The sequence below is a fragment of the Pinus tabuliformis genome, chromosome 1_2, assembly GCF_031772625.1.
Source record: "Pinus tabuliformis cultivar Carrire ecotype Pingquan chromosome 1_2, CPIR1, whole genome shotgun sequence".
Lineage (NCBI taxonomy): Eukaryota > Viridiplantae > Streptophyta > Pinopsida > Pinales > Pinaceae > Pinus > Pinus tabuliformis.
In genome coordinates this window covers 158,848,240-158,861,053 of record NC_142298.1, presented here as the reverse complement: position 1 = coordinate 158,861,053, position 12,814 = coordinate 158,848,240, and the positions used below count along the sequence as shown (strand labels likewise).

The following is a 12,814-nucleotide window of genomic DNA, read 5'->3' as shown; positions in this document are numbered from 1 at the left end:
ATGACTTCTAATGATGACATAAAATGTTTCTCTGTGTTTGTAGGTTCGTATAGCAACCATTGACACTTTGATAAGGCTCAGTGGATTCTCTAAGAAATTTGCTGATAATGCACTGGACTTATTGATGGATATGTTGAATGATGATTCTACGGAGGTTCGCATGCATACCTTGCATGGTTTGCTACACATGGCTCATGTTAACCATTCGACAGTGCAGGAAAAACACATGCATATGGTACTGCCTGATGTATCTTCATAATATCTCTTTAGATCCTACTAAATTTGATGAGAGTCGAGAATTAGTATTAGGCGAAAATTAAATGATGTATTATATTTGTATTTGTAAATTTATGTTTGTAACTCCTATTGAAGAGACGTCTGTAAATCTCACCAACCACTCCACCTATTTCACCTAGAAATTGTAAATTTATCAACAAAATCTTGAGAAAATTCTCTCTCTATATATATGTTGTACCATGTGTATTATTGCAGCAATTCCTCACACTTTTTTATGTTAGTGCTCTCATTTTTGTCTTATCAATTGGTATGAGTTGGTGATTAGAGCTTTTGGGGACTTCGCAATTCTGGTTTCATTGGAGATTCTTCTTCCTAGAAATTTACTCGAAGTCTCTTCTTACTTTAAAATTTGCGTGTTGCTTGAGTGATTCATAGCTTGCTGAAGCCTTATAATATTTTGAGATTGTTGGCACACAGTAGCATGCTGTTGCCCAAGCCATGCCATCAGATTCTCCAACTTAGTTTTGTGTGATTCTACCATTTTTCATCAAAATTCTGCTACTTTTTCTGGCAATTTTCTACTCCCTGGAAATCAAACAGGATATTTGCTTGAACTGTGCCAAAACCAAACAGAAGTTCCACTTGAAAGGGACAAAACACGCAGAATTTCTTCTTGAAACGTGCCAAAACTAGCAGAATTTCCAACACTCGCATGACTTGTTTGCAGAAGTGTTAAAATTGATTGAATTCTTGCAGATTTAAACCATTTTTCTGTCGATTTCTGCTGCAGATAAACAACATCTACATGACTTCCTGATGTGTTGCAAAGGAAACTGAACCTTCACAGCAGTTCAACATCATCCAGCTCCTGGCTGATCAGTTGCAAGAGCAACAACATCAGCAACCTGAGTTCTTGGTTGAACAAATTGCAATATAGAAGTAGCAGCAGAATGAGCTTTGGGCAAAGATGATTTAGGACATGATGTCTATGTTCCAACAAATGATTGCATCGATTCATGACAACAACAGGGGCAACAACCACAAAACCTGCTCTTTGCCATCCCCATTGATATGAGAAGAATTTCTTCCTATTGCAAGTAGGAGTACTTAGGGTTGCTGCTATGGTTGGCTGCATGGGAGGGATAAGATTGAGTGTTCATCTAGAGCAAATTTGGTGCCTTTCTCCCCAATTGGACGGTGGACCTCTGTCAAGTTAAATGAGTGCCTACCTAAGGCATTCCCTAAAGGAAAGCCTTTTGGTTTCTCAAGTGACTGCCTACTGCCAAGAGAGATCAAGAAGTGCTGTTAGAAGGGGGCTCTCCTTTCTTTCTCACTGAAAGAAGAAAAACCAGATGATGGCTCCCCTCTCCTCTCTTTCCCAGTCATTCACTGGTGGATTTGGTCTCTTCAATGGCTGCAAAGTGCGATACTAGGTCCTCAAATGAATCTGACATTGTCCAACTTCTGGCCAAACAACTCTAGGAGCAACAGTCTCAGCAAATGGAGAAATTTATTGATCAATTTTAATGCTGCGAAAAATTTCATTCTAGGATGATGCAAGACACGCTGTCAATGTTCCAGCATTTGATGGTATAGACTCAACAACCTCCTCCACAATCTGTGCATTTTAGCAATTCCCAATATTCACCCTCCTTTCATATTGGACACAGATATCTTTGACCTCCACTTTCATTGATTTTCCAGTGGAGATAAGCTTGACAAATGGATTTGAAATGGATAAGCTTAATGACATTGACCAACATAACTAGCTCTTAGAAGATCATGGTGGTGGAAATAAATGTTACCCACCCAAGTGGATAACCCTTAGGAGAAAGTTTTCTCCTATTTGTTCAGCTTGCCAGCGAGCAGCCCTATGATGATCCACAGATAGCTAGCCTCAAAGGCTTTCCATCCATGCTCTGGTCAGTGCTCTATTTCATCTAGGTTGCTCATTAACCATTTTTGTAATCAAGTGCTTTCATTTAATGTTTAAGGGCATTCTAGTATGGATCACAGGTTGAATTGGATGATAGACCACTTTTGGTTGTATTCTTGTTCCCATGCTTCACCTTGGTGGTTATCCCTTGCCCCTAGTCTAGTGTGACCTTCCTTGAGGCCTTTCTTTCCACTGTCTAGGAGGGGCACAAATAAGATGCATCACTTGATGTTGCATGTCCATGGAAATCCATTTTTAACACTTTCCATTGCTCCCTTATGTTGGAAATACTGAGAGGGGGGTGAATCAATATTTCTTAGCAATTAGTAACTTATTAATCCTTTCAGATCATTAATTAATCTTCAGCAGTATTTCAGAAACATAAAAAGCTAAGTTGCATTGAAATAGATATGGGAACAGATATGGATACGGGGTTTGAAACAGATACGACAAATTTTCAAAAAATCTGGATACAATACGACAAGGAAATACACACACACACACACACACACACACATGATAAAATAAAAATTTCATATTATCATTCATCTTTTAGTCTTTAGAATCTAGATTCTATATTTAAAAATACATAATCATCATCATGAATTCAACATAAACAAATCATCATCATCAATTGAGTATAAGCATTGTCATCGTCATTGTTGTCGCACAGATTGTCTAGGCAGTGCGACAACACTCAGACCGGGGGTTGTCACCCTGATCCCCGGTCTCCCCGTTTAAGCCGTCTCCCTAGGCTAAGAGGGGTAGACCCTATGGGATAAAGGAAGACTGACTGGGAATCAGCTAGGTTGGGAGGCACAAAGAAGCAAACAAGCACTGGAGATTTTAATGATGGATAACTTGATGAATTTAAATGATCAAATCAAATTGATAGATTGAATGCCAATGAAAACAAGACACGACCCCAAGATAAAACCGATTATAGACCAATGCCGTCGATATCTGAATTGACCATCAATTAAACAAGTTATCCAAAACGATTTTCAATATGTGACAAAAAGCGACAATTATAAATAATCCACTAAAACGCCCAACACTGTCACATGCAAAAGATTCCAGATTTAAAACAATTATCGTTAATGACCAAGATCTAGAATTAATCAATCCTTTCCAAGAGCCAATATGATTTATTGTGCTAGAATATATGAGAGTTCAACATCAGAGATACCAAGGAATTTAAAATTAATCAACGGGTCAAAAATCAAAATTTTAATGGGCCATAGGCCACATTATAACTTTTTAACATTTAAGCGAAAAAACCCCTTAATTTAAATCTTTAATCACAAAATTTAAAATTTTTAGAATTTGTAGATTTTTTTAAAGATTTTTAAGTGTTTTTGGACTTTGAAATTTTATATTTTTTAGATTTAAATTTTTTTAATCTTTAAGATTTATTTTTTTATTTTTTATTATTAGAAATCTAGTTTTTAGATTTTTTATTAAATGACATAAGCTAATGAAATGAAAGTCAAAGAAATCAATTTTTTTTATTTATTTATAATTTTTTTTAATGTTTAAAAATAAAAACTAAAAACCATTTTATGATTTTTGATTTATTTTATAAATCAAAATCAAAACAAGTCTAAACCTAAAAAAAAATACAAAGCAAAGAACTAAAACCTAAGTTAAAAAATCTAATGATCTAGAATGCTAATCCTAACTCTTAACTAAAATACAAATAAAAGAATTAACCTAGCCTCAATAGAAACGAGACCCTTCGTATTACAAAAATAAAAATAAACTAAAAAAGGAAATTGCGACTAACAAAATGTATATAACAAAATCGAATGCGTAAAGGAAATCTAACCCTCACACATTAAAACCAGCAAATACAAATCGAAATGTACTTTTTTTTTATTGCGTCCTCCAGGTTTGAGACGGCGGAGAGGTCGACAGTGCTACAGAAGATTGCTTTGCAGGTATGGAAGGGAGGAGCTGACAGCAACAATAAAGAGTAGTGAGTGAGATGACAACGAGAGGAGGGATGAGCTAGATGGAGGCAGCGATGATGGCTAAGCACGCAATGAATTGAGTGAGAAAGGGAATAGCTGTGATGTTGCAGTTTTGATTTTATTTTTATGTCTTTTGCAGGTTGGTCGTGGAGTGACTGTGCGAGGAATAGAGAGGAATGGATGTGGTTGAGAGGGTTTTTTTTGTTGTTGTAAAAAACGTTTTATAGGCAGAGGCATGGAGGAGAGTTTGATGAATAAGGAGTAGGGATCCGAGGGAAACGAGGGTAGGCAGCATGCATGTGAGAGAAGGCTACGATGAAAGCTGCAGAGGGAGGAGCTGCCACGATGGGGAATGAATCAATGTTCTGGCAGTGAGGGGTAGGTGTTCCGGTTAGGTGAAAGGCTGCGTATAGAGCAGAATGCAGGCGGATTTGCGTGGGAATGGCCAGCACTGCAGCTTGAAGGACGCAGATCTGAGGTTTGGACAGTGCACACCCTGAAAAAATTTTGAATTTTCCTGCGAAAATGAAACCCCAGCAGACAAATGGCTTGGAAACCTTGATTTTCTTCAGAAAACTTGAAAAAATTTTAAATCCTTCCGCTCCTGATGAAAACCCTTAAAATATTCCAGATTATATTTATGCTTGAAATTTAGCAGTAAAACCCTCAAAGACTTCTGAATAAAATTTATATGTTTTGCCTCAGAAACCCATGTAAGATCGCTTCTAGATACTGATAGACAAAAGTCTAAAACCTTGGACTGCAAAAATGATACTCCTGCAAGAAAATTTGGGTTTGAGATAAATACCCCTACAAGAGTTGATTTTTGAGGCCAAATCTTACCCTCCAGGACCTAGATCTGGCTTCAAACAAAATTTTTTCCTCAGATCTGCAAACTGTAATGACGAAAACAAACACCCAGAAACAAAATATGCAAAAAAATAAAAACAAAACTAAAAACCCTAAAACCAGCTAAATAATGACAATATTCACAGTTTAAAGGCTCTAAATAGCCAGATTTGTCAGTATGCCACAGAAATATTTTCAGAATTTTAAATTTTACATGAGATGCTTCAGAAAACCCTTCATGCATTCACAAGAAAAATTCAAATGATAAGCTTGGGATCAAAACTGGCTGGGCTCTTTAGAAAATGCTTTCTCGGGAGTTGGCTGGTTCAGCTGAGAACTTCCCCAAACGCTTGTTGATCTTCGAAATTTAGATTTTCCTACATAGCTTACTTCAACCATTAATGAAGAAGGAGAAAATGATACTAAAATCCAAATGTAATGGAGATACCTGCCATCATATTCAGAAATTTAACTACCATTCAAACCCTAGCGACTAAACAAGATACCTGTGTTTAAAATCACTCTTCATAAAGCTATCATCAATGGCTGAAATTAAAATCATGCACATAAATAAAACATCTTACAACATTTCCAGAAGAGTAACACCAGCAAGATTTCAACCCCAAAGTCTTTCTTTATTGCACATGAAAAATGACTACAAGAGAGCTTTTTTTAGCACACGACTCTAAGATCGAATGATCTCAAATGACCCCTGACACCCTATTTAAAGGAAAACTTCCCAACGGCTAGTTCGAGTGATCCATGTCAAAGTGATCTCGACCGTCGATGAGGATCAAAATCTCTTTTAATCTCATCCGTCGAAATTTTAAATGCATTTTAATATATTAAAAATTAAAATTTTGCATTTATTTCCTCAAAACTTTGACTTATTATTATTTTATTTTATTTTTTAAAATATTTTTATTTATTATTTATTTTTTAATTATTTTTTTAAATTTAATTAATTAATTAATTATTATTATTTTAATTGGACCCTCGAACTTAGCCTTTGGAAAAAAACACCTAGGACCTAGGACCTATGAGGGGATAAAACATTTTCTAACCCTCAAGACACTTTACATCATGATTTTTACACTTACATCTCAAGGGGGAAAACCCATTTAACAAAGACCCTCATAGACTACCCAGTTCTGCGACACAAATATAATCTAGCAGATCAAGTAATTTGTAATAACCTAACCGAATAGTTAGAATTATTTCCAAATTAATTTTACATAGACTCGAAGCACACTAGGATTCCGCTAAGATTCTAATGACAAAATCCATTCCGGCTTTGGGGTTAGGCTGAAGGAAAACTCTGCCGACCATGGGTTGGTGAGACAAAAAAACCTTCTGGAATGTAGTTCATCACTAGAAAATTAGGTTTACCTAGGCAAATACATACATGACACAGATCTGCTAAGATTATTTACAAATTTACACATGCATACTGGGTTTACAACATAACATGATCAGGCTGATGATGACAGTTGAATGGCACGGACATATCGATCAAGCGCTATCCCTTTTGCGAAAAAGGGGGTGTACTGCTATGGGTAGTTGACACGTAGTGGTTAACATTTGGCTCTACTTGGGGACATGTTGCTGCAATGTAGGAATGTGAGAATCCAGAATTTGCATCCAGGCAACACACAACATAAGATAAATAGCGTCCATCCAAAAATCATCATTAAGCACAGGAAAGATATAAGCTCTTCATTTATTAACTATCTAGTAACATGAAAAGTAAATCTAATCCTAAAACAGAAATGAAGATGCTGAAAAAACAAGGAGTAGGGTTAGAAATACAGAGGATGCCCCATGGCATTAGATGTGTTCAATATATTGTATATTGAGCATTTGCCCGCTTTCAGGCAAATCTGTTGGGTGCTTCTCGGATGTGCCATGTCCAATTCTGCATATGGTAGGACTTTTTCCTATCCGAAAATCAAGCTGCTCGCGACTGTCTAATGCATCAAATCGCCTTCTCGTTCTCTTTCTCTTGCGCCTTTTCTTCGTGGCAGGCTGTATCACTGATGACGTGGAAAATTCTGCTTCAAAACTTTCATATGAAGTATGTAAGATATGCATGACATGTCTTTCTTCATTCTGCATCTGATTATTAATTTCCCTTTTATCCAGGTCACCTTCAATTAGCCACTTTTCAATGGAACAAAGGACCTCATAATAAGATGGAGCTTGCTGCAGCAGATAAGGAGGCTTCTGATCTATTGAAGTTCCCTGGTTTCTTTCATCCTCTGACCGCTGTTGAAATTTTTGAACCTGTATTGTAATGGCATCCATCTGACTAGAGTGTTCAACCTTCATAGCACTGATTTCCCTGGCATGGTCTTCTTCCATGGTCAATAACTTATTCTGAAGACATATCTGATTAGCTTCCATATCTTTTATTACTTTGTCGTCCTTTGCCTTCATGGTCATCAAGCAATGTTGTATAGAGTTTATCTCTTTCTTATGATTTGCTTGCAGGGTAGCCAACTGATTATTATAATTGAATCTCATGATGGTCATTTCATCATTCATAGTTGACAACTTGTTCTGAATAGCACTTATTTCTTCCTGAAAACTTGCTTCCATGGCAGTCACTTGATTTGAATGATTGAGTTCCATGATCGTCATATTTTCCTCTAAGCTTGATAACTTGCTTTGCATAAAATTAATTTCCCTGTCATGATTAGCTTTCATGGTCTCAATTTCCTTAGCATGTTGACTTTTCATGTCAGTTACGTGATCAGAGTGTTTAATTTTCATGATTTCCATCTCCTTATCACATTTTTCTAGGTGGGTGCATAAAGTTCTCATATCATTGGCGTAATCAGTTACAAATTTTTCTTGATTGATCTCCATATTTTTTACCAGCCGCATTAGTTCTTCTATAATTTGCTTCTAATTTTCCCTTTCATTGTTGACACTGATTTTACAATTTGTCCCTACTTTTCCACTATCATGGATTTGATCTGCAATGGTACAGGTGGATGGCACATTCTGATATGAAGAATTGTCTTGAAATCTTTCATCGACAGTTGGACCTTTCATAAGATTACTTTCATTCTGTTGCACAATTTTAGGGGCACAAGGCGAGCTATCTTGATAACCATATCTATCTTTAAAAGCATTGATAATGTCTTGTAAAGAAGTGAAAGAGTCTTCAGGACAATTATTAAACCAATTCAAAGCATCACCCTCTAAAGAAAGGACAAATAGACGCATTTTGACATCTTCATGATCATACTGAGGAGATCTACAATATATGAACGTTATACGATAAAAACTCCATAAATGCCTTCTAACAGCGACTGAATCACCACTCAAGAACAAAGGTAATTTAGAAATGGCCACTTTCGGAATATCATGGAGAAAATCAGTAAAATGACATGGGGTAAACGAATAATCCATGATGAATAATGAGGGACCAAATGGATGATAGAAAGAGATCTCTGCTCAAGAAAATCAAGAGATGAAAGAAGTGGAGTTGCCACTTGAACATGAATCTAACTCCATGATCCAAAAAGCAACAAGCAGATTTGAGGGAGGCTTCTTGTTTGGGAAAAATAAATGAAAAGAAATGGAGTCGCCACCCAAACAAGAAAGGAACTGAAGAATAGGTGCTGAAGGTATGATGATATGATGAAAGATAAGGCGATGAAAAGATCAAATGATGCCAAAGAATATTGGCTGTTTAACAATCTAATGAATGGCGGAAAAGATGAGATGATGCCAAGAAATGTTGGCGTTGCCGGCTCAAATGAGAGATGAGAAAGATGAAAGATGAATGATGAATGAACCAAGGACAGAAAAAACTCTATCCCCGGCAACGGCGCCAAAAAATGTTGTCGCATAAATTGTCTAGGCAGCGCGACAACACTCAGACCAGGGGCTATCACCTTGATCCCTGGTCTCTCCGTTTAAGCCGTCTCCCTAGGCTAAGGGGGGTAGACCCTATGGGATAAAGGAAGACCAACTGGGAATCAACTGGGTTGGGAGACACAAAGAAGCAAACAAGCACCTGGAGATTTTAATGATGGATAACTTGATGAATTTAAATGATTAAATCAAATTGATAGATTAAACGCCAATGAAAACAAGACACGACCACAAGATAAAACCAATTATAGACCAGTGCCTTCGATATCTGAATTGACCATCAATTAAACAAGTTATCCAAAACGATTTTCAATATGTGACAAAAAGCGACAATTATAAATAATCCACTAAAACTCCCAACACTGTCACATGCAAATGATTCTAGATTTAAAACGATTATCGTTAATGACCAAGATCTAGAATTAATCAATCCTTTCCAAGAGCCAATATGATTTATTGTGCTAGAATATGAGAGTTCAACATCAGAGATACCAAGGAATTTAAAATTAATCAATGGGTCAAAATCGAAATTTTAATGGGCCATAGGCCACATTAAAACTTTTTAACGTTTAAGCGAAAAATCCCCTTAATTTAAATCTTTAATCACAAAATTTAAAATTTTTAGAATTTGTAGAATTTTTTAAAGATTTTTAAATGTTTTTGGACTTTGAAATTTTATATTTTTTAGATTTAATTTTTTTTAATGTTTTTATTTTTTATTTATTATTTTTATTTTTTATTATTAGAAATCTAGTTTTTAGATTTTTTATTAAATGACATAAGCTAATGAAATGAAAGTCAAAGAAATCAAATTTTTTTATTTATTTATAATTTTTTTTTAATGTTTAAAAATAAAAACTAAAAACCCTTTTATGATTTTTGATTTATTTTATAAATCAAAATCAAAACAAGTCTAAACCTAAAAAAAAAAATACAAAGCAAAGAACTAAAACCTAAGTTAAAAAATCTAATGAATCTAGAATGCTAATCCTAACTCTTAACTAAAATACAAATAAAAGAATTAACCTAGCCTCAATAGAAACGAGACCCTTCATATTACAAAAATAAAAATAAACTAAAAAAGGAAATTGCGGCTAACAAAATGTATATAACAAAATCGAATGCGTAAAGGAAATCTAACCCTCACACATTAAAACCAACAAATACAAATCGAAATGTACTTTTTTTTTATTGCGTCCTACAGGTTTGAGACGGTGGAGAGGTCGACAGTGCTACAAAAGATTGCTTTGCAGGTATGGAAGGGAGGAGCTGACAGCAACAATAAAGAGCAGTGAGTGAGATGACAGCGAGAGGAGGGATGAGCTGGACGGAGGTAGCGATGATGGTTAAGCACGCAATGGATTGAGTGAGAAAGGGAATAGCTGTGATGTTGCAGTTTTGATTTTATTTTTATGTCTTTTGCAGGCTGGTCATGGAGTGACTGCGCGAGGAATAGAGAGGAATGGATGTGGTTGAGAGGATTTTTTTGCAAAAAATGTTTTATAGGCAGACGCGTGGAGGAGAGTTTGATGAATAAGGAGCAGGGATCCGAGGGAAATGAGGGTAGGCAGCACGCAGGTGAGGGAAGGCTGCGATGAAAGCCGCAGAGGGAGGAGCTGCCACGATGGGGAATGAATCAACGTTCTGGCAGCGAGGGGTAGGCGTTGCGGCTAGGTGAAAGGCTGCGTATAGAGCAGAATGCAGGCAGATTTGCGTGGATTTGAATGGCCAGCGTTGCAGCTTGAAGGACGCAGATCTGGAGGTTTGGACAGTGCACACCCTGAAAAAATTTCGAAATTTTCCCGCGAAAATGAAACCCCAGCAGACAAATGGCTTGGAAACCTCGATTTTCTCGAAAAAACTTGAAATTTTTTTAAATCCTTCCGCTCCTAATGAAAACCCTTAAAATATTCCAGATTATATTTAAGCTTGAAATTTAGCAGTAAAACCCTCGAGGACTTCTAAATAAAATTTATATGTTCTGCCTCAGAAACCCATGTAAGATCACCTCCAGATAGACAAAAATCTGAAACCTTGGACTGCAGAAATGATACTCCTTCAAGAAAATTTGGGTTTGAGATAAATACCCCTACAAGAGCTGATTTCTGAGGCCAAATCTTACCCTCCAGGCCTAGATCTGGCTTTAAACAAAATTTTTTCCTTAGATCTGCAACCTGCAATGACAAAAACAAACACCCAAAAACAAAATATGCAAAAAAAAAAACAAAACTAAAAACCCTAAAACCAGCTAAATAATTACAATATTCACAGTTTAAAGGCTCTAAATAGCCAGATTTGCTAGTATGCCACAGGAATATTTTCAGAATTTTAAACTTAACATGAGATGCTTTAGAAAACACTTCATGCATTCACAAGAAAAATTTAAATGATAAGCCTGGGATCAAAACTGGCTGGGCTCTTTAGAAAATGCTTTCTCGGGAGTTAGCTGGTTCAGCTAAGAACTTCCCTAAACGCCCGTTGATTTTCGAAATCTAGATTTTCCTGCACAGCTTACTTCAACCATTAATGAAGAAGGAGAAAACGATACTAACATCCAAATGTAATGGAGATACCTGCCATCATATTCAGAAATTTAACTACATTCAAACCTTAGCAACTAAACAAGATACCTGTGTTTAAAATCACTCTTCATAAAGCTGTCATCAATGGCTGAAATTAAAATAATGCACAAAAATAAAACATCTTACAACATTTCCAGAAGAGTAACACCAGCAAGATTTCAACCCCAAAGTCTTTCTTTATTGCACATGAAAATGACTACAAGAGAGCTTTTTTTAGCACACGACTCTAAGATCGAATGATCTCAAATGACCCCTGACACCCTATTTAAAGGAAAACTTCCCAATGGCTAGTTCGAGTGATCCATGTGAAAGTGATCTTGACTGTCGATGAGGACCAAAATCTCTTTTAATTTCATCCGTCGAAATTTTAAATGCATTTTAATATATTAAAAATTAAAATTTTGCATCTATTTTCTCAAAACTTTGACTTATTATTATTTTATTATTTTATTTTATTTTTTTAAATTTATTTATTTATTTTTTTTAATTATTTTTTTTAACTATTTTTAATTTTAATTAATTATTTTTTATTATTATTTTAATTGGACCCTCGAACTTAGCCTTTGGAAAAAACACGTAGGACCTATGAGTGGATAAAACATTTTCTAACCCTCAAGACACTTTACATCATGATTTTTACACTTACATCTCAAGGGGAAAACCCATTTAACAAAGACCCTCATAGACTACCCAGTTCTATGACACAAATAGAATCTAGCAGATCAAGCAATTTGTAATAACCTAACCAAATAGTTAGAATTATTTCCAAATTACTTTTACATAAGCACACTAGGATTCCCCTAAGATTCTAATGACAATCCATTCCGGCTTTGGGGTTAGGCTGAAGGAAAACTCTGCCGATCATGGGTCGGTGAGACAAAAAAGCTTCCGGAACGTAGATTATCACTAGAAAATTAGGTTTACCTAGGCAAATACATACATGACACAGATCTGCTAAGATTATTTACAAATTTACACATGCAGACTGAGTTTACAACATAACATGATCGGGTTGATGATGATAGTCGAATGGCACGGACATATCGATCAAGCGCTATCCCTTTTGTGAAAAAGAGGGTGTACTGCTATGGGTAGTTGACACGTAGTGGTCAACAGTCATCATCAATGATTATTATAATATTCAAGTTGGCACCTTTGATTAAAATGTCAATACCCACTCACAGTTTAAAGGAATATGAGAATGTTTTCAGAGTCACACATCATACTTCATGAAATTATATATTTTTCTAATGAATTTGACAACACTAACATAAAGTCAACATAGTGAATTTGACTTTGTAAATAGTATGTTGCACAATATCTAGGTCTAGACTCTAAAGGAGTCATGACAT

The 12,814-nt window shown here is 35.7% G+C and overlaps 1 protein-coding gene across 2 annotated transcripts in view; it reads left to right on the top strand.

Annotated features, from left to right (window-relative positions):
- The window catches only part of LOC149204987 (protein SIEL-like), a 252,601-nt gene that overhangs the window by 79,023 nt on the left and 160,764 nt on the right, over positions 1-12,814 (top strand). For both annotated transcript variants that reach the window (XM_089393396.1, XM_089393397.1), the window contains exon 4: positions 44-235. In XM_089393396.1, coding sequence (XP_089249522.1) covers positions 44-235 — 192 coding nt within the window. The remainder of the gene's footprint in view (positions 1-43; positions 236-12,814) is intronic.